Genomic DNA, 24226 nt, shown 5'->3' with positions numbered 1-24226 from the left:
TTTCTGATTCTGATTCTGATTCTGACAATACCTCAATGTGGAAATACTCCATTACAAGTAAAAGCCTTGTCTAAGAGTATCAGCAAAATACACTTTAAGTGTAAAAGTACTCATTATCAGCCCAGACAGAAGCATTTATTGGTGCAGCTAATTCCACCTCTTTTATGTACTTTCAGATGTCTTTACTCATGTAACAATGCTGCATATGTTAGAGGCTCACTTTAAGTTTTTAAAACTCTAATCTGCAAAGTAAGATGTAAGAATAAATGCAGATGAGTCAAAGGTCTGATATTTCTCTGTGAACTGTGGCAGAGCTGTGACACGAAGCTTTAAACCTCCGTTAAAGTTGATCATACACGTGCAGCCAGCCGTTATCATGTGACCACAGTTTGAAGTGATGACTCACTGATGAAGGCCTGAGATGTGTTCAGAGCTCCACTGAAGGCGAACAAGTAGACTGAGAGTTCAAATGAACTTTATCGAAGTGACAAAATGGTCTGAGGACAGTTTTATGAGAAGGACTGAAGAAGCAGAGCCGCGTATGAAAACATTTATTATAGGCTAATACGAGATCACATGTATGAACTATTACAGTCTGAAAACAGATGACCCCACCTTTCAATTAGCATTTTTTGACATCAGAACAGAATGAATTGATCTGTCATACATCCAAAATACAAAGAAGGAGACCAGTTATGTCGATAAATAAAAAGTTAACCATAAAATTCCTACACCTTTTTTTTCTTTTTGGCAAAGTGCTGTATTATTCCAGTAAACTACACAAAAAAACGTCTAACACTCGGTGAAAAATAAAAATGCCACAAAATATTCTTCACACTTTTTTCTTTTAAAAACAAACAAGGAGAAAAGAGGTTTGCTACATCATTCTGTCTGGTTTGTTGAGTCTTTATCGAAGCTGTACACTGGGCAGGGGGCCGGGGGGGCCGGGGGACCGGGGCCGGGGGGGCCCAGGGCCGGGGGGCGAGAGTGAACAAGCTTCCTCCGAGTGGTGCATAGTTGGTTTCTGATGTCTGTTTGTGTGTTTTTATTGATTACGTCCACTCAGGACATAAAAAAAGGGAGTTCAAGTTCTTCATTGATGCATTGTCATGACAACATTTCAACCTGGAAGGCACGTGATCCACAAATTCAAGGCATTGAACAAAAACATTACAAATCCCTGTTAGTCTGATGATGGAGAGATGAACTGAGAACAGAAGCTAAGAAATAAAACATTTAAGGCTCCCGACGGCGGGAGGAGGCGGGGCGTCGCCGTGCGTCTCCTCCCATCCCTTCTGTCTTTAAGTTTGCCTCAGAAAACATCGTAGTAACACAAAATAACATCACCCACGACTGCAAAGCTCGACATCTGAAAGAGACGTCTCCAGGAATAACAGAAGAGCTTAAATACGGCAGAGAGAAGCGCTCAGCTAGCATACGAGTATTTACAGCAGACGCCTAACAAAGCTTTGTTCGCGCTTTCTGAACGACGCCACCGCCCCGCCAACACGAGACGTGACAGGCTGAAGCGTCAGGACCACACTGCAAAGAGCCTCCATCACCGCGACTCCACCCCCACCAGCTGATGTACAGCTGAGGGTCGAACGTCTGGCCGCTAACGTCGCTGCTATGAGATGAGAAGCCGTCAAGGTCAGTAACAAAGATTAAATACGAGTCGTAATCACGGAATAATAAGAATCATTACTATTTGTCATCTAACGTTTTCTTTTCCTGGCAGAAACGGGCCTCCAGAGGACGCCGTCGCTCTGTACGACGGACAGCTTCGTCTGTCCGGCAGTGCGGCGACTCGACCCGGGCTTCGCTTTCCCTGCAGCCAATCACGGTCCAGAGCACCGAGGCCGCGAGCTGTTCGCAAACGCTTCAGAGTTCATCGACAGTAAAGACATCAGCATCATAAACTAGAGAAAAGATCATTGCTACGTTTTTGGTTTAAATATTTTAACAGTTTTAGCAAAACGTAACTAAGTTAACGTGGAAAAGAGACGAGTTAAAAAGCGAAGAACGTTTCTAAAAGCGTGTTAGCTAGACTCCATCCAAAATATAAACATCGCTAAAACACCAACAGTTTCTCTCCATCTTGATTTATTTCCCACAGTCGACTGAGAACGCCAGGAGTTCATTTTCACAGTCCTGGGACCAACGTGGACGAGACCAACGCTCGCCGGGACGGAGCCGGAAAAGTCCGAGAACGCACAAAGAATCATCGGCCGTCAAGTAAATCTGCATTTTCCTAAAGAGTAAAGGTGATTGGTTGTGACCCTGAGAAGTGGACTGCAGATTCATTTAAGAACAAACAAAAAATATAATAAAAAGAAACAAAAACTTTTTCCATTTTCTTTTTTCCCATCGTCACGCTAACAAAACTCTACACCATGCAACAGATTGCACACTAACATAACCAAACATACCTAAGCTGGAAACCGTAGACGCATATATACCAACTTCATACTGATATGTAAGTTCTTTTTGTCTTTTCAAAAAATATTTTGGAAGTTTTTTTAAATACATTTTTCTTACATTTCTTTTCATCTCAAAGCTACCGTTAAAACAAGGCGTTTAGTGATATTTAACCCAGTCATTTTACTGTATTTTTTCTTTTCTTTTCCTTTTTTTTTTTTTTTTCAAAAAAATATCGTGAAAAGTACTGAATTACAGAGTCAGAGGCAGGTTCAGCCGGCGGGACAGACGACGCAAAAGAGACGAAATCAAAGCTGAAGGCAGGAAAGAAACCGCCTGAACGCGGCGGGAAACACTCAGAGCTGCATTTCTGGCTTCGGTCAGGTGTGTTTGCCTTTCTTTGTGAACGTCCAATCAAGTGTAGGCGAGATGAGGTCACAGCAGGGGGTGCCTCAGAATGAGCGAGTGAAGGCTTCTGCAGCCGTTCATCACAGAGGAAACAGAGAAACTAAAAATATCTGAGACGACGGCGGCGAAGGTTTGAGCCGAGTTGGACGGCGCTCTCAGGTGTCGTGACTCCGCCCTCACTGAAGTAAATTTAGATCTGCATTCAATTCTGGAGCCGACAGTCGATATCGAGGCAGCAGAGGCTGACAAATCCTGACTTTGCTAACTTCTGTGACTCAAATGCCAAACACTGGATCCTACATTTCCCATAATGCAACTTGATTGAATCTTAACATGAGAGTCTCCCTGCTCCTCCAGAAAAGACTCCATGAACTGTTTGCAGAACTCCTCCTGAGGAGCAGATTGACCACTGAACGTCCCTTTGATTGATCTGTTCTCTAGTGGTGGCTGTAGAAAGGCATTCTGGGAAACATAGGAGCTGACTTTAATGAGTAGAAACCACAGATCACTGGTTAATTCAGCGTCTGATTATTTGAGGGATGTTCCCTTTAAAGTTTTGTCTCTGGGCCTCGCTGACTTCATAACTCTCCAGCTCTACGTCGCCGTTGGCGACTTCCTGTCGAACAACCACAACACGCCTGCACTGATTGGAAGCCTTGCCATGACATCGCCACGACGTCATCTCAGCATCCTGCCACGCGGTGAACCTGCCGCTGAGTAAAGTGACCTACAGCATTGATTCTACACATTAAGTTGTCCACAGAGAACAAGAAGAAAAGAGAAAGACGGGGGGGGGGGGGGGGAGGAGGAGGAGGAGGAGGAGGAGGACAGGACGTCACCATGACGACTCTTCTCCTCTACGATTGGACACTAACGGGTCCAGTGGAGGGAAGATGAAACATGGATGACAGGTGGAGCAGGAGCAGAGGGTGGAGGACATGCAATGACCTTTTCTTTTCACATCCCTTCTTCTCAGCATCAACATGACGGAGGATGGATGGAGGAGGAGGAGGAGGAGGAGGGACAATGAGAAACCTTTCACCCACTGGCCACATGAGCTGATAAATGAAAACAATCAGCCGCTTTCCCTATTTCACCGTCCAATCAGATGTGAGAACAGATCGGGCTGAGGCTGCTGGCTGACCATCGGCTTGTTGCTGGTGTTGATTTCTTGATAAGAGAAGAAGAAAACAGACGCATGTGTGGCCAGTGTTTCTCACACAGGATCGAGGTTGATGATGATGATGATGATGATGATGATGATGAAGGTGATGTCATCAGACACCTCAGAAGTTGAGGTGTCTCTGGCTGGGCTGGTGCAGGTGCACGGTGCTGGCCTTCGGGGGGCGCAGCAGGTTCAGGCGTCGCAGGGCGTTGCGGGACAGCGGTTGGGTGCGTTGGGCGGCGTTACCTGAGCGCTGCTGCAGGAGGCCGCTGCGGGCGGAGAGCGCCGCGGCGTAGCAGCCGGAGTGGAGGCTGGAGCGCCGCTGGACGACCGCCACCTCCGGCCTGCAGGGGCCGACAAAGACAGAAGCAGAGAACTGTTAGAGGGAGTCAAGTCAGATTTTGTGTCAGACAGGAAACGCATCACGATTCACAGAGATCTAGTTTTTGTTCCCTTTTTCATGATGGCAGATTTCTGAGTTTACCTGTGACGAGGGCCGTCCAGAGCGCGCCTGCCCTTCTCCCTCCCGCCCGAGGCCGCCGGGGCAGAGGCCATATTTCCAGCCAACAGGCCCAGTTCCATGTCGAGGGAGCGGGGCAGGGGGTCGAGGGTCAGTCTGGGGGGGCTGTGGTGGGCGTAGACGGACATGCTGGGGTGCTCGATCAGCAGGTTCTCCAGGGGGCTGGTCTCCAGGAGGACGGGCTGGCTGCCGCGGCCGGTGAAGCAGGGCGGGGGGGTGACGAACCAGCTCTCCTCCAGGGAGCCGACGTCCAGACGGAGGAAGCCGCTTTCCTCTTCATCCTCGTCATCCTCCTCTGCCCCGCCGTCCGGGTCGGTGTCAGCCGTGGAGTTGAGGGAGGTGCAGGAGGCGTAACGAACTGGGGGGCTGGCCATGGGGGAGGGGATCATCACCAGGTCTTCATCTTCCACCTCCTCCTCCTCCTCCTCCTCTTCCTCAGGGCCGACAGTGGATCCAGAGCGGCCGTCGCCACACTGACCAGAGCAGGTTTCAGCTGCAGGGACAGAAAGAGTCAGAATCACCGGTTTGATCCATCAGGATGTGACAAATATCATCATAAACATCATTAAAAGCAGATATGACACACAAATAAACAACACAACCAGTCAAACAAGGCAGTGGTTGAGTTCACATTATTACACACAGGAAATACTGATACTGCAGTTTTGTACACATGGATACTTTCCATACAGACATGCATGAAGCGCCTTCAGTCTGCCAGCAGGTGGCACTGTGACCCGCCTGAGCAGCGCTGAAGCTGTCATATGTAAACAATCATAGTTTGATGCGGAGCAGCCTCAGAGCTGCAGGCAGGCATCTGACAGCTCAGCATCACATGTCCAACCGAAACCACAACCTGCACGCTGCACGCTGCAAACACGCCGCGCGCCGACAGAGCCGACCCACCCGCTCACGACCGCCTGATCCTTCCACGCCGAGTTCCCTCCACACCAAGCTGCAGACTCCTTCAAACGCATAAATCATCACGCACGGCAAACGTGCCAACATCCTGCACCGCTGCACATCAAGCGCTGCTAAGCAGGAGGCGTGAGAGCCTGAGAGGCAGCCTCTTGGTTTTGATCCATGAGCTTCTAATGACTCACAGAGACACAGGAAGTTCTGAGGCGGAAAGGCAACATGATCTCAAGCTGGCAGACTGGAAACTAAAAATAACTCGTGTGGACGGAGCAGACGTCTGTTTGATTTCAGTTCTGTTTAAGGAGCTGTTTTCTCTGCGCACTGGGAGGAAGAACTCGAGTCACTTCCACACAAACACGGAGCTGCAGGGCTGAACTGATGAAGTTCAAGCACTCATCACCTTCATCAAATCATCCCCGCTGACCCCCGAGCCCTCGCTCTTCATGCATGTAGCTGTTTGTTTGTTGTTTGTCAGGCAGTGTCTGGAGTTCATTTCCACATGTGGTCTGAGCACCGTGGCATGAACCCTCTCTGACTCCCTGGAGCTCACAGAGGAATCCTTGTTTACCCACAACAGACCGGCGAGGCTTCGGAGCGCTGACTCAGCAGCCCGTCTGCACGGCCCTCGCTGCCCGAGCCGCCGGCCGCTGAGCTCTTCCTGCAGGCGTCTGCAGGGCGAAGCTCTGCTGTTGGTGAGCAGCAGCAGAGTTCGGGAGCCTTTGGCAGGCTGCGCGTTGGGTTAATGAGGTCGCTGTGGATTATGAACGAACCGGCTGACCTTCCTCACGGCCGCTTCCTCTATGAAACACAAAGGCTCAGAGTCCGCACAAACAGCTGATTCCAGCCTCAGCCACTCAGGAGGAGTTTCACCAAGTCTGCATCGTGTTAACTCGCTTTCTGACGCTTCGCTGCTACAAACAAACGCCTCGTTTGAGGCACATGCAGGAACATGTGACGGCCCCAGAGGACGGCGCTGTGTGAGCGAGCATCGTTTGTGAAATGTTTTGTGATCTGAGCGTCTTTTCCAAACAGGCCTCGCGGTCTTGAAACCGTCCCAAACAGAGGCGAGCGCGCTCTTCCTCGCAGGCCGGCGTGTTCGCACCGTGCAGCTGCTGCACGCCGTCACACTTTCTGGGCTGCGTGCAGATGTTTGCAACATGGCTGCACTGAGATTGTTTTCATTTTAGTTTTGACTTCTTTAAAACAAGAACTATCGCATCAAAAAGAGCAAGAGAACAAGAGAATGAAGGCGACCGCTGCACGACATCAACACTGCCAACAACCACGAGTCAAACAGGATCTTTCGTGCAGCCACTGCACAATATGTGCTGAGTGTGTTAGTCCGCACTCATCACCAGTGATGAAGACGCCGGTCAGTTGGTGGAAACACTTCTTGAAAAGTTTGATTTTCATGCTTGTAAATTGAGATTTTTTCGGTGGAACATTGGGACATACATGTTTTAGTCTCTGGCAGAGATCCAGCCTCAGATCAGCAGACGCTGCTCTCCACAGCGGACCGTGATCAGGAGTCAATGTGGTGACGGTGCATTCACTGACTACGAGACAAACTGCCGGATGATGGAAGACAGACCACAGCCGTGCCGTCCTCTGAAAGCCGGCTCAGCCCTTCCTGCCTGCATCTGTATGTGTGTGTGTGTTTATGTTGGTGGGCGAGCAGGGGATGAATCACTGTCAACAAATGTTTCCTTTATGTATCTAAATTCATGTTTTATTTGGTTCTTATTTGTTTTGTGTGTCCACAGAGACGCCTTAAACCTTCAGACTGTCCACAAACTGCCTCAGAACTCCTCTTCTTCTTCTGAGGAAACGCAGCCTGAGCGCTCGCTCTCAGCTCAGCGACACTCCATGAACAGGTTGGATCTTCAGAGAAACACAGCGTCCAGGTGTGTGATGGAGTGTGTTTAGCTGGAGGGACGTCAGGGCAGCTCTGTGCCCATACAAGTCCACCTCCACCGGCCCAGAATGGGAACTCCGGCTCCACCAGGATCTATTTTTACCTCCTCTGGTTCCCCAGGCGCCTTTGTTTGACCTGTTTACAGGTTGACGACCATAAACTGCCTGATGGCACCCTGCCGCACCGCCCCACACCCCCCGCCCAGCCTGAAATGGGCCAGCCGGCCTCTGCCCCCCCCCCCCGAAATATTCACACGCCTGTGGAATCGGAGATGGGTCGAGTCGAGACCGGCAGCAGGTGAACGGAGGAGCTTCACTCAGAGCCACCTGGATCCACAGCGGTGTGTCACGTTTCTGTGTACAGTGTGTGTGTGTGTGTGTGTGTGTGTGTGTGGCTTGAACTTCACCGGGGGGGTCGCGTCTGTTTTGACTGGGGTCTTTTTTTGCTCTCAGAGGCTCAGCTGGAAACTTGGCTCGACGTTTATCTGCCACTCAAACGGTCTAAAGTTAAACGGCATCTTCCTCTCTGACCTCGTGCTGCTTCCTCCTCAGAGTCCGAACTCCAGGTCTGCTTACGAGCTTTCCAGCTGGACTCATGGTCTTCATCAGCAGCTGGATTTCACTCTGCTCTTCTTTAAAATGATCCGGCCTTTAGATGTTTTTAGAAACACGTTTACATGCTTTTCAGTGCAAGTTTAAGGTCAGTTTATCATTTTTCTGTCACATTTATGTTTAAAGACTTTTGCCTTTACTGGAATTCACTGTTTTTACTCCTCCTGCTCACACATGAAGCCTTTGTGTTTCAGTGTCTTCAGCTCAAGGACACTTCAGCATGTGGACAGCAGGACTCAGAGATCCAATAGAACTGCAGCCTGAATGCACGAAGGACGTCACATGAAGCACAACATGCAGACGCCGTCAGGAGGGCTGCTGTGTTTCTACGGCGTCTTCATCGAAGGGGAGCTGCCTTCAGACCTTATTTGATTTACGGTGCTGAAGCAGGAAAACACATCATCTGACAGCTGAAATCAGCCCAACGAGGATTCTTCTGGTCGACAAGACGGATCCATCTGAGGTTTGTCTCAAAAGTATTTCACAACAGCTGCAGGTCAGCGGGTCTGACAGCGGCGGCGGTGGCGGCGTCTCTGCACGAACACGTGAGCTGGATTATAGCTGTCAAAGTGTGTATTTGCTCTTTGCTTTGTCTCCGTCGCTGCTGTGTGGTTATGGACTGATGTTATCTGAGGTTTGCTGTGTGCTTCCAGGATTCGCCTGCAGCGTTCTTTAAACTAAAGCTCGCTGATTATTGGTTCTGCTGATGGGAGGAGCTAAAACACCGCGGCAGAGAGGAGGGACCGCTCTGGATTTATGATCTGGTGTGCAGAGGAAACATTTCACTGATCATCTGTGACTATTCTGACAATCAATCAACTGCTTCTTCTTGTAAAAATGCCAAAAAATAGATAATTAAAATAGTTTCTATAATTCCTTCTTTTTTCAAATGAGCTTCCACACATGTAAACCAGTTTATCTTCAGCTGAAACTGAATTTTCTGCTGGTTTTCAGGCTCCAGCTGATGCATAACGTTCTCATGAGACTCACCCAGGTAGTTGACCAGGATCCAGTCTTCGTCCTCCTCCTCTTCCTCTTTGCTGTCTCCAGGTCGACTCAGCTCCTCCACATCGTCCCCAAACAGAGCGCTGGCGAACCTCTGGAACATCCCTGGACGTCCTGCGGGGGCGTGAGGCTGCGGGAGGGGCTCAGGGAGGCGCGAGGCTCGGGGCGACGGCGGGGAGGCGCGGCGCACACTTTGGTCATCAGCTGCGGGGTTCACAGCGGCGAGAAGGCTCCGGAAAGGTGCTAAAGTGCATCAATAAGGTGTGGTCATGGATCATCTGAGGGCCAGCAGACGCAGGCTGGACATCGCTCGACGTCAGGATCGTTTGGACGAGTGCAAAAGTACAAAAGAAGCCCTGAGAGGAGAAAAGAGACGAATCAGCAGAATCCAGAGCTGCTTTTCCAGATCTGAAGTCAGCTGAGATGAGTTTAGAAAAAAACTTTTTTTTCTTCACAAAGCAAGTCTCAAAACAAAAGACTGAGTTCAATCAAGTCTCACTTTGCACTTCAAGCTGTATGAAGTAAGATTTTGGCCACTTGGGGGCAGCAAAACGAGCAGAACACACAACACCTCACATATTAACGCCGTCTAAAACAGTCATAGCAAACGTGTAAACGACCAGCTGCGTATCCCCACAGGCAGCAGCTTCAACCTTTCATCTAAACGCCGTGCTGCGTTCACCAGCTCGTCCGACGCTCAGTGAGCGTGAACACACAGCAAAGTTCTGTCCTGACGGATAAGCTCAACGTGAAGTTGCAGATTCGGCTGATTATAAACTCTCACCTGGGTCTTTTCACAGCGTCACTCACAGTCCTGAATTTGCCGTGTGTGAGATGTTTTTGTTCCAGAATTGAATATGGGTTAGATGCTGATGTTGGACGCCAAGAATCTCAGCAGCCAGCCAAGTAATTATTAAGTTACCGGTAACCTTATCAACCAACACCCACACAGTGTAAATACTGTACACGCTCGGCGCGGCGGGCCAATCAGAATCCTCCCTGCCGCCTCTGTGATACTATAACTAACAGTGTTTTCCTTGTATTAACCAGCCTGTTCTGCTCCCCTTCTCTTCGATGCCACTTTATTCATATAAAGGTTAAAAGCGAGGAGTCTGAGCCGTGTTTGTTCAGATATTGTACCTGTCCACACGAACGCTTCACGCACGCACACACATCTCCAGGCTGGAGCCCTTACAGGCTGTAAAGCGAGGCAGGATTAATTTCCTGTCAGACCCGATGGAGGCGAGCAGCAGCTGCGGCCTCCTCAGTCACTGAGCGGATGGAGGCGAGCTTGTCCTGCCTGTGTTTCAGTCAGCAGTAAATAAAGAGATGTGCTGTGTTCGGAGGATGCGCGCACACAGCTGGCTGGCAGCCGCTCTGCTGGCCTCACTACAGTCTTTCATGCTGGGAGAGTATCAGCAGACAGAATAAGAAGTGATCAGTGTGGCTGTTGTGCTGCAGCTGCTGTGTGTGTGTGTGTGTGTGTGTGTGTGTGTGTGTGTGTGTGTGTGTGTGTGTGTGTGTGTGTGTGTGTGTGTGTCTGGGAGGGGTTGTGCCCCCACTTTTACACTGTAGTCTGATTTACTCACTAACAGCTCTTCAAACAGTGTCCTCTGACCGTCACATAACAAAGGCTGATTCTCATCTGCTGCATTCAGGACCATCAGGCTTTTTTCTGTGTTTTGTCTCTCAGGCTACACACATGTCTCTGATTGGAGCTGCCAAACAAGAAACCCTGCAGACACTTCTGAGGGAAGAAAAACCTCTTTTAGACCTCTAGTTTCTTTTGAGAAATGCATCATTATCTCTACATTTTGGTCTTTGACGCAGTGTTTACGTGGTGTTAGTTGAAGTTAGTATTCAGAATTCTTCTGGTACAATAAATGTCACCAAAGCTATGTGCTGTGTGTGAAACAAACTGCATCCATTGTTTTTTAGATGTTTTATTTGCTCTAAGATAAAGGCCTTCAACGACTGCTAGCTGACGGGAGGGTCAGTAAATTTGCATAATAAAACAGAACTAAATGAAGTACAGTAACAGATATGAAGTGTATATACGTTATACATCATTTTCAACATTATAGAGACACTCCTTTGTTTACAATAAGACTGATGTAAACAAACCTGTAACAATAGAAAACATAAAAAATGTGTTGTTGTGTATTAGCAGGCTTGTCAGTCGATTTGTGTGTCTGTAGATTTCAATGCTGTGTCTTTAATCATTGCACGGCGACCCTTTGCTCTGAATCTCACGTTGTGCCTTTAAAATGTGAGCTAGCTGTTAAAATAATCACCACTAGGAGGCTGACAGCAGCATTTTTTCTGAAATACAAACTGGAATCAACTTCGGAAGCCAAATGTCGGATTTTTTGTGAACGCGCACAACTTTCCAAGTGAATCGTCTGCGGCTGTGGTGCGTTTAAGACCTCGCGCGGCAGCTCGTATCTCTCTCTTCTCATATTCTTTACACGCAGACAAAAACAACGCTCTTCTTTTGGGGAGCAAAGGCCAAAGTCAGCCTCAGGAAACAGCGACGAGCTGCGGCGGAGAGACGGACGGAAAACAAAGAGGTTTCAACCGACGAGTCACAACAGCTAGCTGCTAAGCTGCTGCACCTGTTCCGCCTCCACCCTATCACGACATGTCAGAGATAAACACTAAATATGAATGTATTCAGATTATCACCATGGTGGCAGAACACAAAGGAAAGCCCCTCTGAGCTTGTTTTATGTGCGCTTCATGTCGTCAAACGGGTCAGAGCTGCGGCGTTCTGTTGCACTGCACGCAATTAATGCGTCTATTACATCATTCACGCGCAATTTATTCACTCCAGAGTAAAACAGGCTGAGAGGCAGACGATGTACAATCCTTAAATCTGAGGTAAATACAGTGTGTAGACTGCAGGATTACACACAAACCGCTGCGGAGGCCCCATAATCTGGGATGTAGAGGAGGATAAAACCCACATTACCTTTTAGTTGGCAAACAACAGCTTATTTATTGAAGCAGAAACAAAGCTGCGAGACAGTAAAATGCCATATATCAAGTGGAGTCAGCCTGATGTACACAGTGTTTTATCAATACAAACTAAAATGTCAGTAATAAAAACCTCTTGAAGTTTCACAGTCCAAAACCCAAAGACCATAAAATACTATAAAACTGGGATGAGCAGTGGATTGTCAATCAAAAACAACAGGAAATACTGAAAATGTCCATAATAACTTCCTGAAGACCAAAATGACGTCTTCGGCTTTCTTGTTTTGTTCGACCAACAGTCCAAAACGCATCAACTTCAAATGTAAAATGACGATGAGAAAGCAGCGAATCCCCACTTGGAAAAAGCTAAAAACAGGAAATGTTTAACTTTCTTACTTGATCATTGACAAACTATCAAAATGGTTATCGATTCATTTTGACGTCGGTGGACCATCAGACTGATCGGCTCACAATTTCAGCCCTAATGCGATTTACCGACCAGCCGGTGGGACAAAAAAGACGAACTGGTCCAATAATCTGCAGCAGCAGCAGCTTGAGTGTTAGACGGTTTTGCTGGTTACAAAAGAGAAGGGGAGGAGGCTGTAATTCTACACCGGCTGGGCAGGACCGCTGGGCTCTTCAACTTTAATCTCCCTAAATATATTCTGAAAACACTTCCCATAACATGCTGGGACCTTCCTGAAGTCGAGAAAAACACAAGTTTTGCAGAGCGAGTGCAGCTACAGCTAACGTCAATAGCCTAGCAAGATTAAGCTAGTACTGCAGAGTAAGACGAATAAAACTCCACCGTAAACCTTCAACAACGTCCCGTAACTTCTTCATGTTCGTCTGTGTCTTAAAGCACAAAGTGTCTCTGCCGAAATGCGGATGAAAACGATCATTAGCATGAGAATATGAGGCACCGGAGCCGTTAACGTTCACCGTGAAGACAACAAAGAACTCACCTGCGGCGGAGCGAGAGGATGTAAACGGTTCAAATCGTGATTAAGATCCTTAAAACTGAGGTAGATGCGTTACTTTTCGAACAATATAAAAACTTAAGGTTTCTTCGCGGAAGAAATAAAATATAAAAAATGCTCTTTTAGGGACTGTTCATCGGGAGTCACAGTGTGCTTCAGTCTTTTTTCCGTCAGTCCGTTTCCTCCTCAGTCCCCCGAATGATCCTTCTTTTGTTGTTGTTGTGGAGCTCCAACAGCTGATCGGCGTGACGTCGCCAAGGACAGCCTATCGGAGGGGACGGCCCTGTGGCGGCTCGACCAATCACACAGGGCGTAACGGGCTGTCACTAACCCACGTGACTGCGCGTCCTCCTCCTGAAAAGGGCATGACTGGGCAAAGCGCGCAGGGTTTGGGAGGAATAACAGGACAAAAACCGACTTTTTCCCTGAAACAAACCCATTTCGTTCACATATTACACAAGCAGACTAACATCCGGGTCAAGCTCCAGGGTTTCCTGTTTTTAAGCCTCCACACACCCGAAGAATGTCAACATTTAAGAGGAACACAATTAAGCAGCCATAAAGTGGAATAATGGGGCCATAAAATAATCACAGCTAAAGAAAATAATGAGTGGAGCTTTCCAGAGCACCTTTGGTCAGAGCTGACTTTATTACTGTCTTCATATAACTCACAGGACATCCTTCAAGCGCAGTTATGTAATAACAGTCAGCTGCTGAAAACAGTAAGCCAGAGAAAAACATCATATTTTCAGATGCATTTCTGATGTTTCTGAACTCTGGATGAAATGAAAGCTTTGCTGGATTCGTGTCAACCTGCAGAGGAAAGAAAATTCAGCACTTCAGCCGCACTGCATTCATTTCACATCACAAAGCTGCCTGCTGACTGTAATTTACAGAATGGTTTTTCAGAATCTGGCAACCAGATGAGCATAAAGCACAAGCACGCTTTGTTTTTGTAGTAAAATAGCCAACAGGGCTAACGGTTGCAGCATAGTAGATCTGTGCGGCTAGCAAAGCAAACGTGCAGCCTGTTGAACGAGTCTATATGGAATCATTGTGCTTTATTTAATTGAATTAGTTGGTAGTCAGTATTAAAGGCACATTTTTGGGCTCCCCATAGACCACCACTCTTCCCTTTCATATTTCTATTTGTGCACAGATGAAATAAAGGCTCTGGAGCTCTGGAGGTGTATTTTTGAACTCTGAACAGATCCAGGTTAGCTAATCGCCTCCTGGCTGCAGCTCCATGCTTAATGCGCTGACATGAAATCGATACCCGTCGTCTCATCTCACTCCTGGCATGAAAACAAATGTTGGTATGAGCTGGTGCACAGCAGAGGCAAACCAGCAGAACACAGCGAGGAATCAACACGCAGCCATACAGTTAGCCAGTTTCAATGGATCTGAAGATGGCAGTGATCATTTTTAACTTTCAGACGAATGTGGAGTTTCTTTGGCTCAAAACTGTAAAAAAAACTGAGCTCAAGGTCTCACATGAAAGTCTAGTAAACCAGTATACTCCAATTAGAAACAGTCCAAATGAGTTCAATAAAATTTCCATACAGAGTGGAAGGAGAACCTGTCTGTGTTTGTCAGCTAGTCCAGATTATAAATCCAGTTCACTTCAGGCCTGTGCTGCAAACTAACACAGTACATTTACTCAAGTACAGTACTTGGGTTCTTACTTGAGAATTTCAGTCTTATGCGACTTTGTGCTTCCACTTCACTCCGTCACAGAGGGAAATATTCACTGCTTGAATCTGAATCTTTAGCTTGTTGGATCAGATGAAGGTAAAAGTGGCTGAAATAAGTCATGAGGTTTGGTTTGACCTCCAGTGCTTCTTCACAGGATCGACCCCACGCTGGATAAGCTAAGAGCAGATATTTGGGTCAGTGGTGGGTTCGACAGGCCCCGTGGGGGACGTTAGGGAGCCCAGCCTGCCCTCACTTTACACCTCCCCCTCCGTCCGCCCTGCATTCAATCCATAATCTGGAGAAAAGATACATACAAAAGAAGACAGTCACCTCAAAGCCTGAATGTTTTCTCTGTTCTTCACTTCAGACTGCAGAGATCTCAGTTTAAACATGGAAAGATGGTCTTAGTCTTTAAAATGTGAAGAACTTCCAGCAGTAAAGATGTTCCTTCTGAACAATCTTGAACTTTAAAGATGTTCTTACATTCAAACACTGAAGCTGCTGTTTTCATTCAGTGTTCTCCATCTGAAACCATAGAAAATGATTCACTCTTCATGTTTTTTAAGCTTTTTTGTGGGATAAGTTGCTGTTGTTGGATCATCTGCGTCCAGACACTCAGATTCTGAAGCTGCTCTGCATCGAAATCATAGAACCTGCACCACCGCTGCCGCTCGACATGTTGGCAGGCATCACTCCGTCTGATGATGACATGTAATGAAACGGCGGTGACGCCTCAGAGACGCAGAAAGACGGGTTCACGTGAAGGCAGGCTGTCTGTCTGTCTGTCTGTCTGTCTGCCTGTCTGTCTGTCTGTCCGGCTGTCTGTCTGTCTGTCTGTCTGTCTGTCTGACTGTCTGTCTGTCTGTCTGTCTGTCTGTCTGACTGTCTGTCTGTCTGTCTGTCTGTCCGGCTGTCTGTCTGTCTGTCTGTCTGTCTGCCTGTCTGTCTGTCCAGCTGTCTGTCTGTCTGTCTGTCTGTCTGTCTCCTGATGCTGATAGACTCGTCTGTCTGTCTGTCTGCCTGCCTGTCTGTCTGTCTGTCTGTCTGTCTGTCTGTCTGTCTGTCTGTCTCCTGATGCTGATAGACTCGTCTGTCTGTCTGTCTGCCTGTCTGTCTGTCTGTCTGCCTGTCTCCTGACACTGATGGACTCGTCTGTCTGTCTGTCTGTCTGTCTGTCTGTCTGCCTGTCTGTCTGTCTGTCTGTCTCCTGACGCTGATGGACTCGTCTGTCTGCAGATTCCTGCCCCAGCTTGTTGATTTTAATGATAGCAGACGTTACGTAATGAACGTTAAACTGTAACTCAGCAGGAATGAAGGAATCAGACAGATTCCCAGAAGTCCTCTGTCAGTCTAAGTCTGCACTTAAACCCGGTATTAAAGTGTGATCTGGATACAGATCAGGTGTGAACGCGCAGAGATCCAAATATCCTAACACTCAGCAGATGTGAATATTCCTGCTGCTCAGAGGATGAACCCACACTGCTGCGACCTCTTGACCTCCTCTATCATCAACAAACATCAAAGTCTAATTTATATCCGAAGTATTTGGCCAAAAGTACGTGGACAGACCCTGAGTCACAGATCTGAACAGCTGCTAAACAGATAAAACATATTTATTTATATTTTTGTTTCCGGTTTTCTCTAATTTAGCAGTTTTGTGTGAAACGTTGGATACTGGGATCTCTTCTTTAAAGGCATAACTTGTGATCACAGGTTTAATTTTAGCGCTGCAAATAATTAACGAATTAGTTTTCAGTTTCAGTTAATCTGGTTCATTGATTCATGGTTTGTTCTCTTCAGTAACAGCTGACCATCCTCAGCGATGGAAACAGGAAGTGACCCTAAACATTCTGTACATTTGGTTCTTCAGTGCACGTGTTGAAAAGCTGAACTTTAAATCAGAACAGAGCGACTGCGCAGGAAGGAGGAAGTTACTCATCCTGCATGTCCACACCATGAGGACATGTAGTTCCAATGTCCTGGGTGTGGACACCTGTGAAACACAACAAAACACTGATTTACAGAAACATATGATTTCCACCTCAAGCATAGTGAGAAACGACAAATAGGTCCAGGATGTTTCGTGTAGCTTAGCATAGAGGCTGCAACTGCTAGCGTAGCTCTCTCAAAAGTAAAAAGAAAATTATTTAAAAAAAACAAAATCCACAGTAAATTTAGTCAAATTCAGCCACACGGTCACAAAAATCTGCAACCAGACATGCTAACGTCAAGCTAATGTTAGCGTAACTTGCTATCAAGCTATTTATCTTCTCCACATTCAGATGAGAAGCTGATCATCAGTTTCATAGCTGACCTGTGCAGAAATCGATCAATCGCGCTGTTAGCTTACCTTAGCACGATGCAGAGGAACACTGTTGCTCCGTCAAAGTGGTGGTAAAATGGTGACGACTGACAACCAAGGACATTATGAAAATGAGGGAAGCTGCATTCTGACTGTTCAAAGCTCTTTTAATTGAATTTCCAACCACCAAAACACTTGCTAATGTTATCAAGCTGCCATATTAGCTTCCTAGCTAACAAGGAACCAGGGGTAATATCAAATGGCCTCTTCGGCGTGTTGTGAGGTTCAGGATGTGCGTATAGCTTTATGTCTAAAGATTAAAAAACAACACCCAGAAGCCCCAAACATGTTTGACGTAAATCTTGTTTATTTCGCAGGTTAGAAATAGAAATTTAAGGAGACATCGTAGCATTAGCAGGAACAAGGCTAGCAGCTTTCATCCTGCTAGTCTTTTCTGTATTTTGCCTCGGATGCATCGATCCTGTATATTTAGATTTTGTAAAATGTTCCCTCGTGTCTTCTTTTACAATTTGATAAAAGGACCAGAGAGGACACTAAAGACAGTCCATTAATAAATAATATTTGTCCAATAGTATCAGATATATAGGTCCTGGAGGGTAATTAACCCTTTAACCTCGCTGGTGTCGCTGCCTCCACATCCTCCTGTTTGTCACCTTGACCTGATAGTGAGCTTCTTGTTTTTTATATGTGAATTTAACAAAAATAAATGAACTCACTGTGTAAAAATCTGAAGAGCCGTTTCTGAAAATGAGGCTAAAACCTTCTTTTCTTTCCACAGTGTTACATCACATCATCTCCTGAACCCTGACCTGCATTTGTTCCATGTGCAATAAACGCTATCGATTCAGATAAAATTATTACACAGTAAACTTCCTCTTGGCTCCCATTGTCATCCTCTTTATTCTTATTTGTTTCATTTTTATGATGTTTTTCTTGTATTAAGTGCATAATTTACACACTTTTCACATTTTATTATTAATATTTAGTAGGCCTTCCTGCAAAAAGGGGTTTCTCCTGCAGGACACTGAAGCGATGAGCTGAACTCAGCTTTCATTTTCTGTTGTTTCACATCATGAAATCTCTACCAATCACAACTGAACCATTCTAAAAGGGTTTTTTAGTTTAATGTCGTCCAGAAAGTGTGAGAGTGAAGCTAAAATTCATGTCATTCGTGCGTCCACCTGCAGAGACGGACCGGGACTTGAACCCCCGACCCTGGCGTGTCACAGTGTGTCGGTTTGTGTGCAGAGCTGCTTTCTGTGAGAATCTTTCCACAAACCCATCCATGTGGAAAAACACACACAGAAGCATGAGCAGAGTATACAGACAACATGTTACTCTAGATTTTTCCATTCCCAAAAAACAAGGTCACACCTGTGCAGTTCAGGCATCACAGCCCTGATAAGACGTCCTTCTCCGCTCCCTTCCTGTTTTCTTTTCTTTCCAGAGCGTTACATCACATCACCTCCACTGAACCCTGACCTGCAGCCTGAAACTACAACTGGAAAACACTGCTGGATTCTGGGAAAGATGACATCCCAGTGAAAATGTGGGTTTTCCCTTACTTTGCATTTTTGATGATTGTTTGTTGTTTAAAGGGACGGACAAAACAAGCGAGGGAACTTAGTGGAAACCTGGGAACACCCTGAAATCTCTCAGGTTTATCAGCAAGACAAAATGTGTCTGCAGTAAACTGGTCTGACGCTCAATATCTCACATGTATTACAGCAGTCATCATGTATCTGTATATGACAGAAGTTTTAAAGGTGGCAGTTTGAATCACGTCAGGGCGGGTTTATGATGTTGGAGGGCCCCCGTGCAGCTATCTGCATCGACTATATTTAATACTACTACTACTACTACTAATGATAATAATAATAATAATAATAATAAAATAGTAAAATCGATGGAGAATAAAACCTGTGATAACGATAGTAAAAGTAAGACAGAATAGAAATAAAGATAATGCATAAAACCTCTGCTAACCGCTAACAGTTGAATCACATGCGCTGATTGATCTTCTTCCTCTGAGCCATTGACCTCCATTAAAACTCCTCAGTGAGCCTCACTGTTGTTCCTTCATCACCATGAACACACACACTGTGGTTTATTCTGACTCCGTCACACACACACACAAACACTCACTACAGCACCAAACGTGGATTCATCCACCACTGAAAATAGTCCCAACAGATGCTCCTGTTCCTCCTGTTTGACTGATAAAGGCTGCAGTGAGCAATGAAACATCAGCAGGAACCAATGAGCTTGCAGCTGGAGCCACAGGCAGGAAGTGTTGAACACCTTGTTGGTGTGAAACAGTAGAATAACACTGGATTTAAGCAGTTTGTCCTTTATTTCCCAAAGTGAAGGAAACTCACGTTATGTTCATTTCAGCGTTCTAAAGACGTTTGTCCCCTGCTGATGGACGGTCTCATGTCATGTCACACCTTCCTCATTAACTTTCATTACAGACTGATGAATCACACCAGGTGTTCAGTACTTTGTGTGGGAGCGTCGTGGACAAAATGTCCTGTTCACCGACAATAATAAGCGACCGCTCACAACAATCCACGGTCGCCTTCCTTCTGCTGCTCCTTCATGTAATCTGGCTAATGTTTACTGTCGCTGTTGCACAATGTTGTCCTGTGTGAGCACAGAGGGGTCAATGACTGAAGGCTGATTGAGTAATAAATATACCGTGCTCCTCTGCGTAGGCTGAGGATGACTGACGTACTCGCTTCATATGTGCTTGAAAGGTGTCTTTAAGAGACGGTCATCTGTTCTTTGTGGAGCAAAATGTTGAGAAACGTCTCAGCTCAGTCTGAAATACACTGACAGCTAGCAGCTCCGTGAGGCTGCTAAATGCTAACAGCAGCGTGCTAACATGTTGATGTTTATGGTGACTGTCGTACGTGAGCGTGTCAGCATGCTAAAGTAACACCTGCTAATTCATTAATGAGGGATATTTCACTTGATGAAAGTAGAAATACTCAAATTCGTGATTCAAAATGTTTTTGTTTTTTTTTTGAAGTTTTTTAAGATTCTAGTTATTCATGCATTAATGTCTTCAGCATTTCATGTTTCAGATGGCAAAATTGGAGCTGATTTTAATGACTTTATATCCTGTTATGCAGTTTAAAGCGTAATATCATCAAAATGTATTTTTGATTTTCTCATATTAATAATGTGAATCTGTAAAGTAACTGATAACTAAAGCTTTAAAATAATGTCGTGCAGTAAAAGCTGTATTAACGACATTGTTTAAAGACATCAACGATGCACAAATCTGCATCGAGACTTATTTACACTTGATCTCAAGTCACTTATCTAATCATGTATTATGGTTTTCTATGTTTTCAGATCTTCATCACTTCAAATCTCTAAAGTCGTAAACACTTGCAGCCTCTCCAGCCTGTTTGCAGCGTCTCCTCCAGGTGTTGACGGTTGCCATGGTGATGACTTGTGTCTGTCAGGGTTCAGCAGGACGTAAACATGCAGAGGAATGTCGGCCGGGCGGCGACACACTGACCTCTGCGGCGGGAGGGTTCACAGCTTTACAGCCTGCAGGAGCAGCAGCACACACACAAGGTCAGATCCTTTACATCAAAGTACGAGTACTGCACTGTGACAGTACTTCACTACAAGTAAAAATACTGGATTTGAACCATTACTTAAGAAGTAGAAGAACCCATAATGGAACAATTAATCGTTCAACATTCAATCTATTCTAATTAGTGAAGTATCAGGAAATTAATGATGAAGTATGATTTCTGATCTTCATCAGCTGCAACATTAACTGATGAACACATTAATATATTGTTATACTTGTTATACTTTAAGTGTATTCTGCTACTAATACTTTTGTACTTTTACTTAAGTCAGAATTTAAGACTTGTAACAGGGTATTTCTACACTGTATTACTACTTTTAATGAAGCAAAAGTTGGAGTGAGTTACTGACATGAACTGACGCTGCTGCTCCTCATCGGTGAGGAAGCCACAGGTCTGCAGGGTGGAGGCAGTGTTTGATTTTGGGTGGAGTGATCAGCTTTGACGTGCGACCACAGACACTCTGTCGAGCTGTGACAGCGTTTCTTTCTGCTCCTGAAAGCCTGCTGTTTGTGCAGAAAACGCCCTGAAGTCTGCAGGGAAAATGTGAAAAGTGACATCTTCCTCCTGAGTTGCATCAGCTGAGCGGGAGGCGGGACCAGCGGCAGAAAGCCTGCAAGTCATTGGCTCTTGGCGCCCCGTCAGTCACCTCGGTGAGCTCGTCCTCTACTGGCCGCCCTCCAGCCCTCAGCTCATAAAGCGAGTTAATAATAGAGGTGAGGTCATAAAACGCAGCCTGTTTCCTTTCTCCATCAAAATAACTTCAGCAAAGAGCAGAAAGAAAGTGAGTCAGCGCTCGGAAAAAAAGAGTCTGACCCAAGACATCGAGCACTTTAAACGAGGACACGTCCCGCAACGAGACAGACAGAAGGTCCACAAGTTCATCCAGAAGTTTATTCACAGGCTTTGACTGGATCACTGCATGTTTTCACTGCGTTCCACTGGAGGAGATGTATTTATACACACACACACACACACACACACACACACACATGTATTTACATCTATGTATGTGTGTGCAAGTTTCTTTAATGTTTCTTAAGTAAAAGTACTAATACCACACTGTGAAAACACACAAAGTGCTGCATCCAAAACCTTACTTCAGTACAAGTATGTAAGTAAAATCAGCTAAATTTACTCAAAAGTACTCAAAATAAAAGTATTCATTCTGCAGGAAATATGAAACTGAAAAAAACTAAAGCTGTCAAAGAAATGTACTGGAGTAAAAACTACAATACTTCACACTGAATGGTGTACAAGTACCTCAAATTTGGACACAGCACTTAGATTCCCCCACATGATACCATGAAAACATGTAAACCTGATGAACCTGAGGGCAGATCTGAGGAGTCTCTTTCATGGTTCCAGGTGAACTCCTGGATGTTTGCTGTACCTGAGCATGTGGCTCAGCTCGGGCGGCGTCGGTCAGGACAGATCTTTGTTTTCACCTGCAGCTGAAGCTCTCGTCTGTCCTGGAAGGGACAGCAGGGATCCTCAGATGCCTTCTGAAGCGTCGTCATGAAGACACCGACACAAACGCTGATGTTCAAACCTTTAAAGACACGCTTCGACAGAAACGAGCTCCATTGTTTCCTGACAGGAGGAAGTGACGAAAGCAACAGCAGGGAGGAAACTTCCCGACAACAACAGCCACAGCTGCAAGTGGAAGTACATTTACTCAACTCCTGTACTTCAGTAGTTTTTACATAACTGTACTTTAATGTACTTGAATATTTCTATTTTATACTGCTTTTAAAACAGTTTTTTAACTCCACTCTTTCGACTCTTTAATGAGAAATAAATCAGCCTTGAACGCTCTTCACGTTCTCTGCAACACTTTGTGTCAAAAACTGTCACTCAGACATACAGAAACAGAAGATTCAGAGTGAATCACACAGTGAAATCAGCTTTTGCAGTATAGTATAGTAACAGTATAGGAACAGAATGAAGTGGAGCCTCGTGTTGGTCGATGCATCACACTCAGGATTATTGAACCTGCTGCAGAGTGACTGTCAATGGCTGCTCAGAGAAACACTTAACGACCTCCATTAATCATCTGACCTCACCTCGACCTCCACTGGACACAAGAGGAGACAAGGAGACAGGGAGAGCAGGAGAGGAGACAAGGAGAGGAGACAATGAGAGGAGGGCAAGAGAAGAGAGCGGGAGAAGAAACAAGGAGAGGAGAGCAGGAGAGGAGACAAGAAGAGGAGGGCAGGAGAGGAGATCAGGAGAGGGGAGCAGGAGAGGAGACAAGGAGATGAGAGCAGGAGAGGAGACAAGGAGAGGAGCATTGAGGAGGAGTTTTATTTTAAGAAGTGGAAACAGACACTGAAGGATTCACAAAGTGCTGAAATAACCTGCAGTGGTGGAAAGTAACTGAGTACATTTACTCGAGTATAAAGCTGAGCAGGAGACGTTCAGGATCCAGATGCAGTCGAGTTTTATTTGTAAAACGTGTCGCTAACAGACATAAACTGAACACTCTGCCGCTCGTCCTCTTCAGATCAGCTGATGTAAGACTTGTGAAAGCAGCAGCGAGCAGCCCGCGGCAGTAGACGCCTCCTGACAGGTTCGCTGTGCAGACGTCTGCCAGCGTTTCACAGAGGAACAGCTGACCCGATTCTTCAGCTGCTGGAATGACGCTGGCACGTCTGACCTGCGGGTCAAACCGGTCTGTGAACGCCTCGCCGTGTGTTTACATGCAGCCCGTCACTCCCGTCGTATCTGGGACATCACACGGATGTTTTGATGCCTGAGGGTTTGGTTTAAAGCTCGCCAACATCGTCCTCGGCTCCTGTGGTTCACGGCGAACACGCCACAACACGAACGTCCTCCTGATCCACAGCTGAAGCTCCAGAGAGCGTTTGTAAGGAGCAGCTCAACATTTTCAGAAATACATTAATTCACTGTCTTGTTGAGGAAGTTTAGAACATTCTCATGTTTAAATATGAAAGTATGACCAGCAGACAGTTAGCTTAGCTTAGGTTAGCTTAGCAGCTAGCCTGGCTCTGCCACATAAAATCCACCTCCAGCACCCCTAAAGCTCACCGGTTCATCTCATTTTTTTTCATTTTGTACCAGGAAACTGTCCTTTCATTACTACTTCACTAATAACACTTCACTCATCAGGGACAGCACACATTCATTAACAATAATGTGACGTGAATGTGTCCGATTTAGCCAAAACGGCTAATTTTCATCAGCAGTGTTCATCGTCTGGTGCGTAACTCTCTGTAATGTGTGTCGTTACGGTTCAGTTTTTGTGCAAATTAAACAAACGAGATAAAACATATTAGTCAGCTTTAGAGCTGCGGGTAGGAACCAAGCTAGCTGTAAGCTGTTTCCCCCTGTTCCCAGTCTTTGTGCTAAGCTAAGCTAAGCTATGCTAACTGGCTCCAGTCTTGGTGTCCATCTTCTCATCTGACTCTAAGTAAGTGTATTTCCTAAAATGTCAAACTGTCCCTTTAAAACTGTGCTGGACTACGAGACAAAAATTTGTTTCTACATTTAGAAACTTGAGTTTCTAAAATTAGGTTAAGTGAGCACTGATCATCTGATGGCACCATGGACAGATGGCATGAGGGGAACTGCTCTTTATGGAGGGTCTTTGTTTTTGCTGTGCAGGTTGTTACTGGTTGCAGTTTCATGAGAAAGAAAAGTTCCTTTCAGAAAGAATTTAAA

At 45.9% G+C, this 24226-nt stretch overlaps 1 protein-coding gene across 1 annotated transcript; it reads right to left on the bottom strand.

The window, feature by feature from the left end:
- Positions 1-535: 535 nt before the first annotated feature.
- tp53inp1 (tumor protein p53 inducible nuclear protein 1) lies at positions 536-13106 on the bottom strand. The gene is given in 5 exon segments (XM_076737782.1): positions 536-4335; positions 4476-5004; positions 8946-9110; positions 9113-9316; positions 12902-13106. Coding segments are annotated over 4 exon segments (966 nt in total). The 5' UTR covers positions 9162-9316; positions 12902-13106; the 3' UTR covers positions 536-4112.
- Positions 13107-24226: the final 11120 nt, after the last annotated feature.

Source organism: Chaetodon auriga, chromosome 8 (assembly GCF_051107435.1).
Source record: "Chaetodon auriga isolate fChaAug3 chromosome 8, fChaAug3.hap1, whole genome shotgun sequence".
Classification (NCBI taxonomy): domain Eukaryota; kingdom Metazoa; phylum Chordata; class Actinopteri; order Chaetodontiformes; family Chaetodontidae; genus Chaetodon; species Chaetodon auriga.
This window is presented reverse-complemented; position numbering and strand designations above follow the sequence as displayed.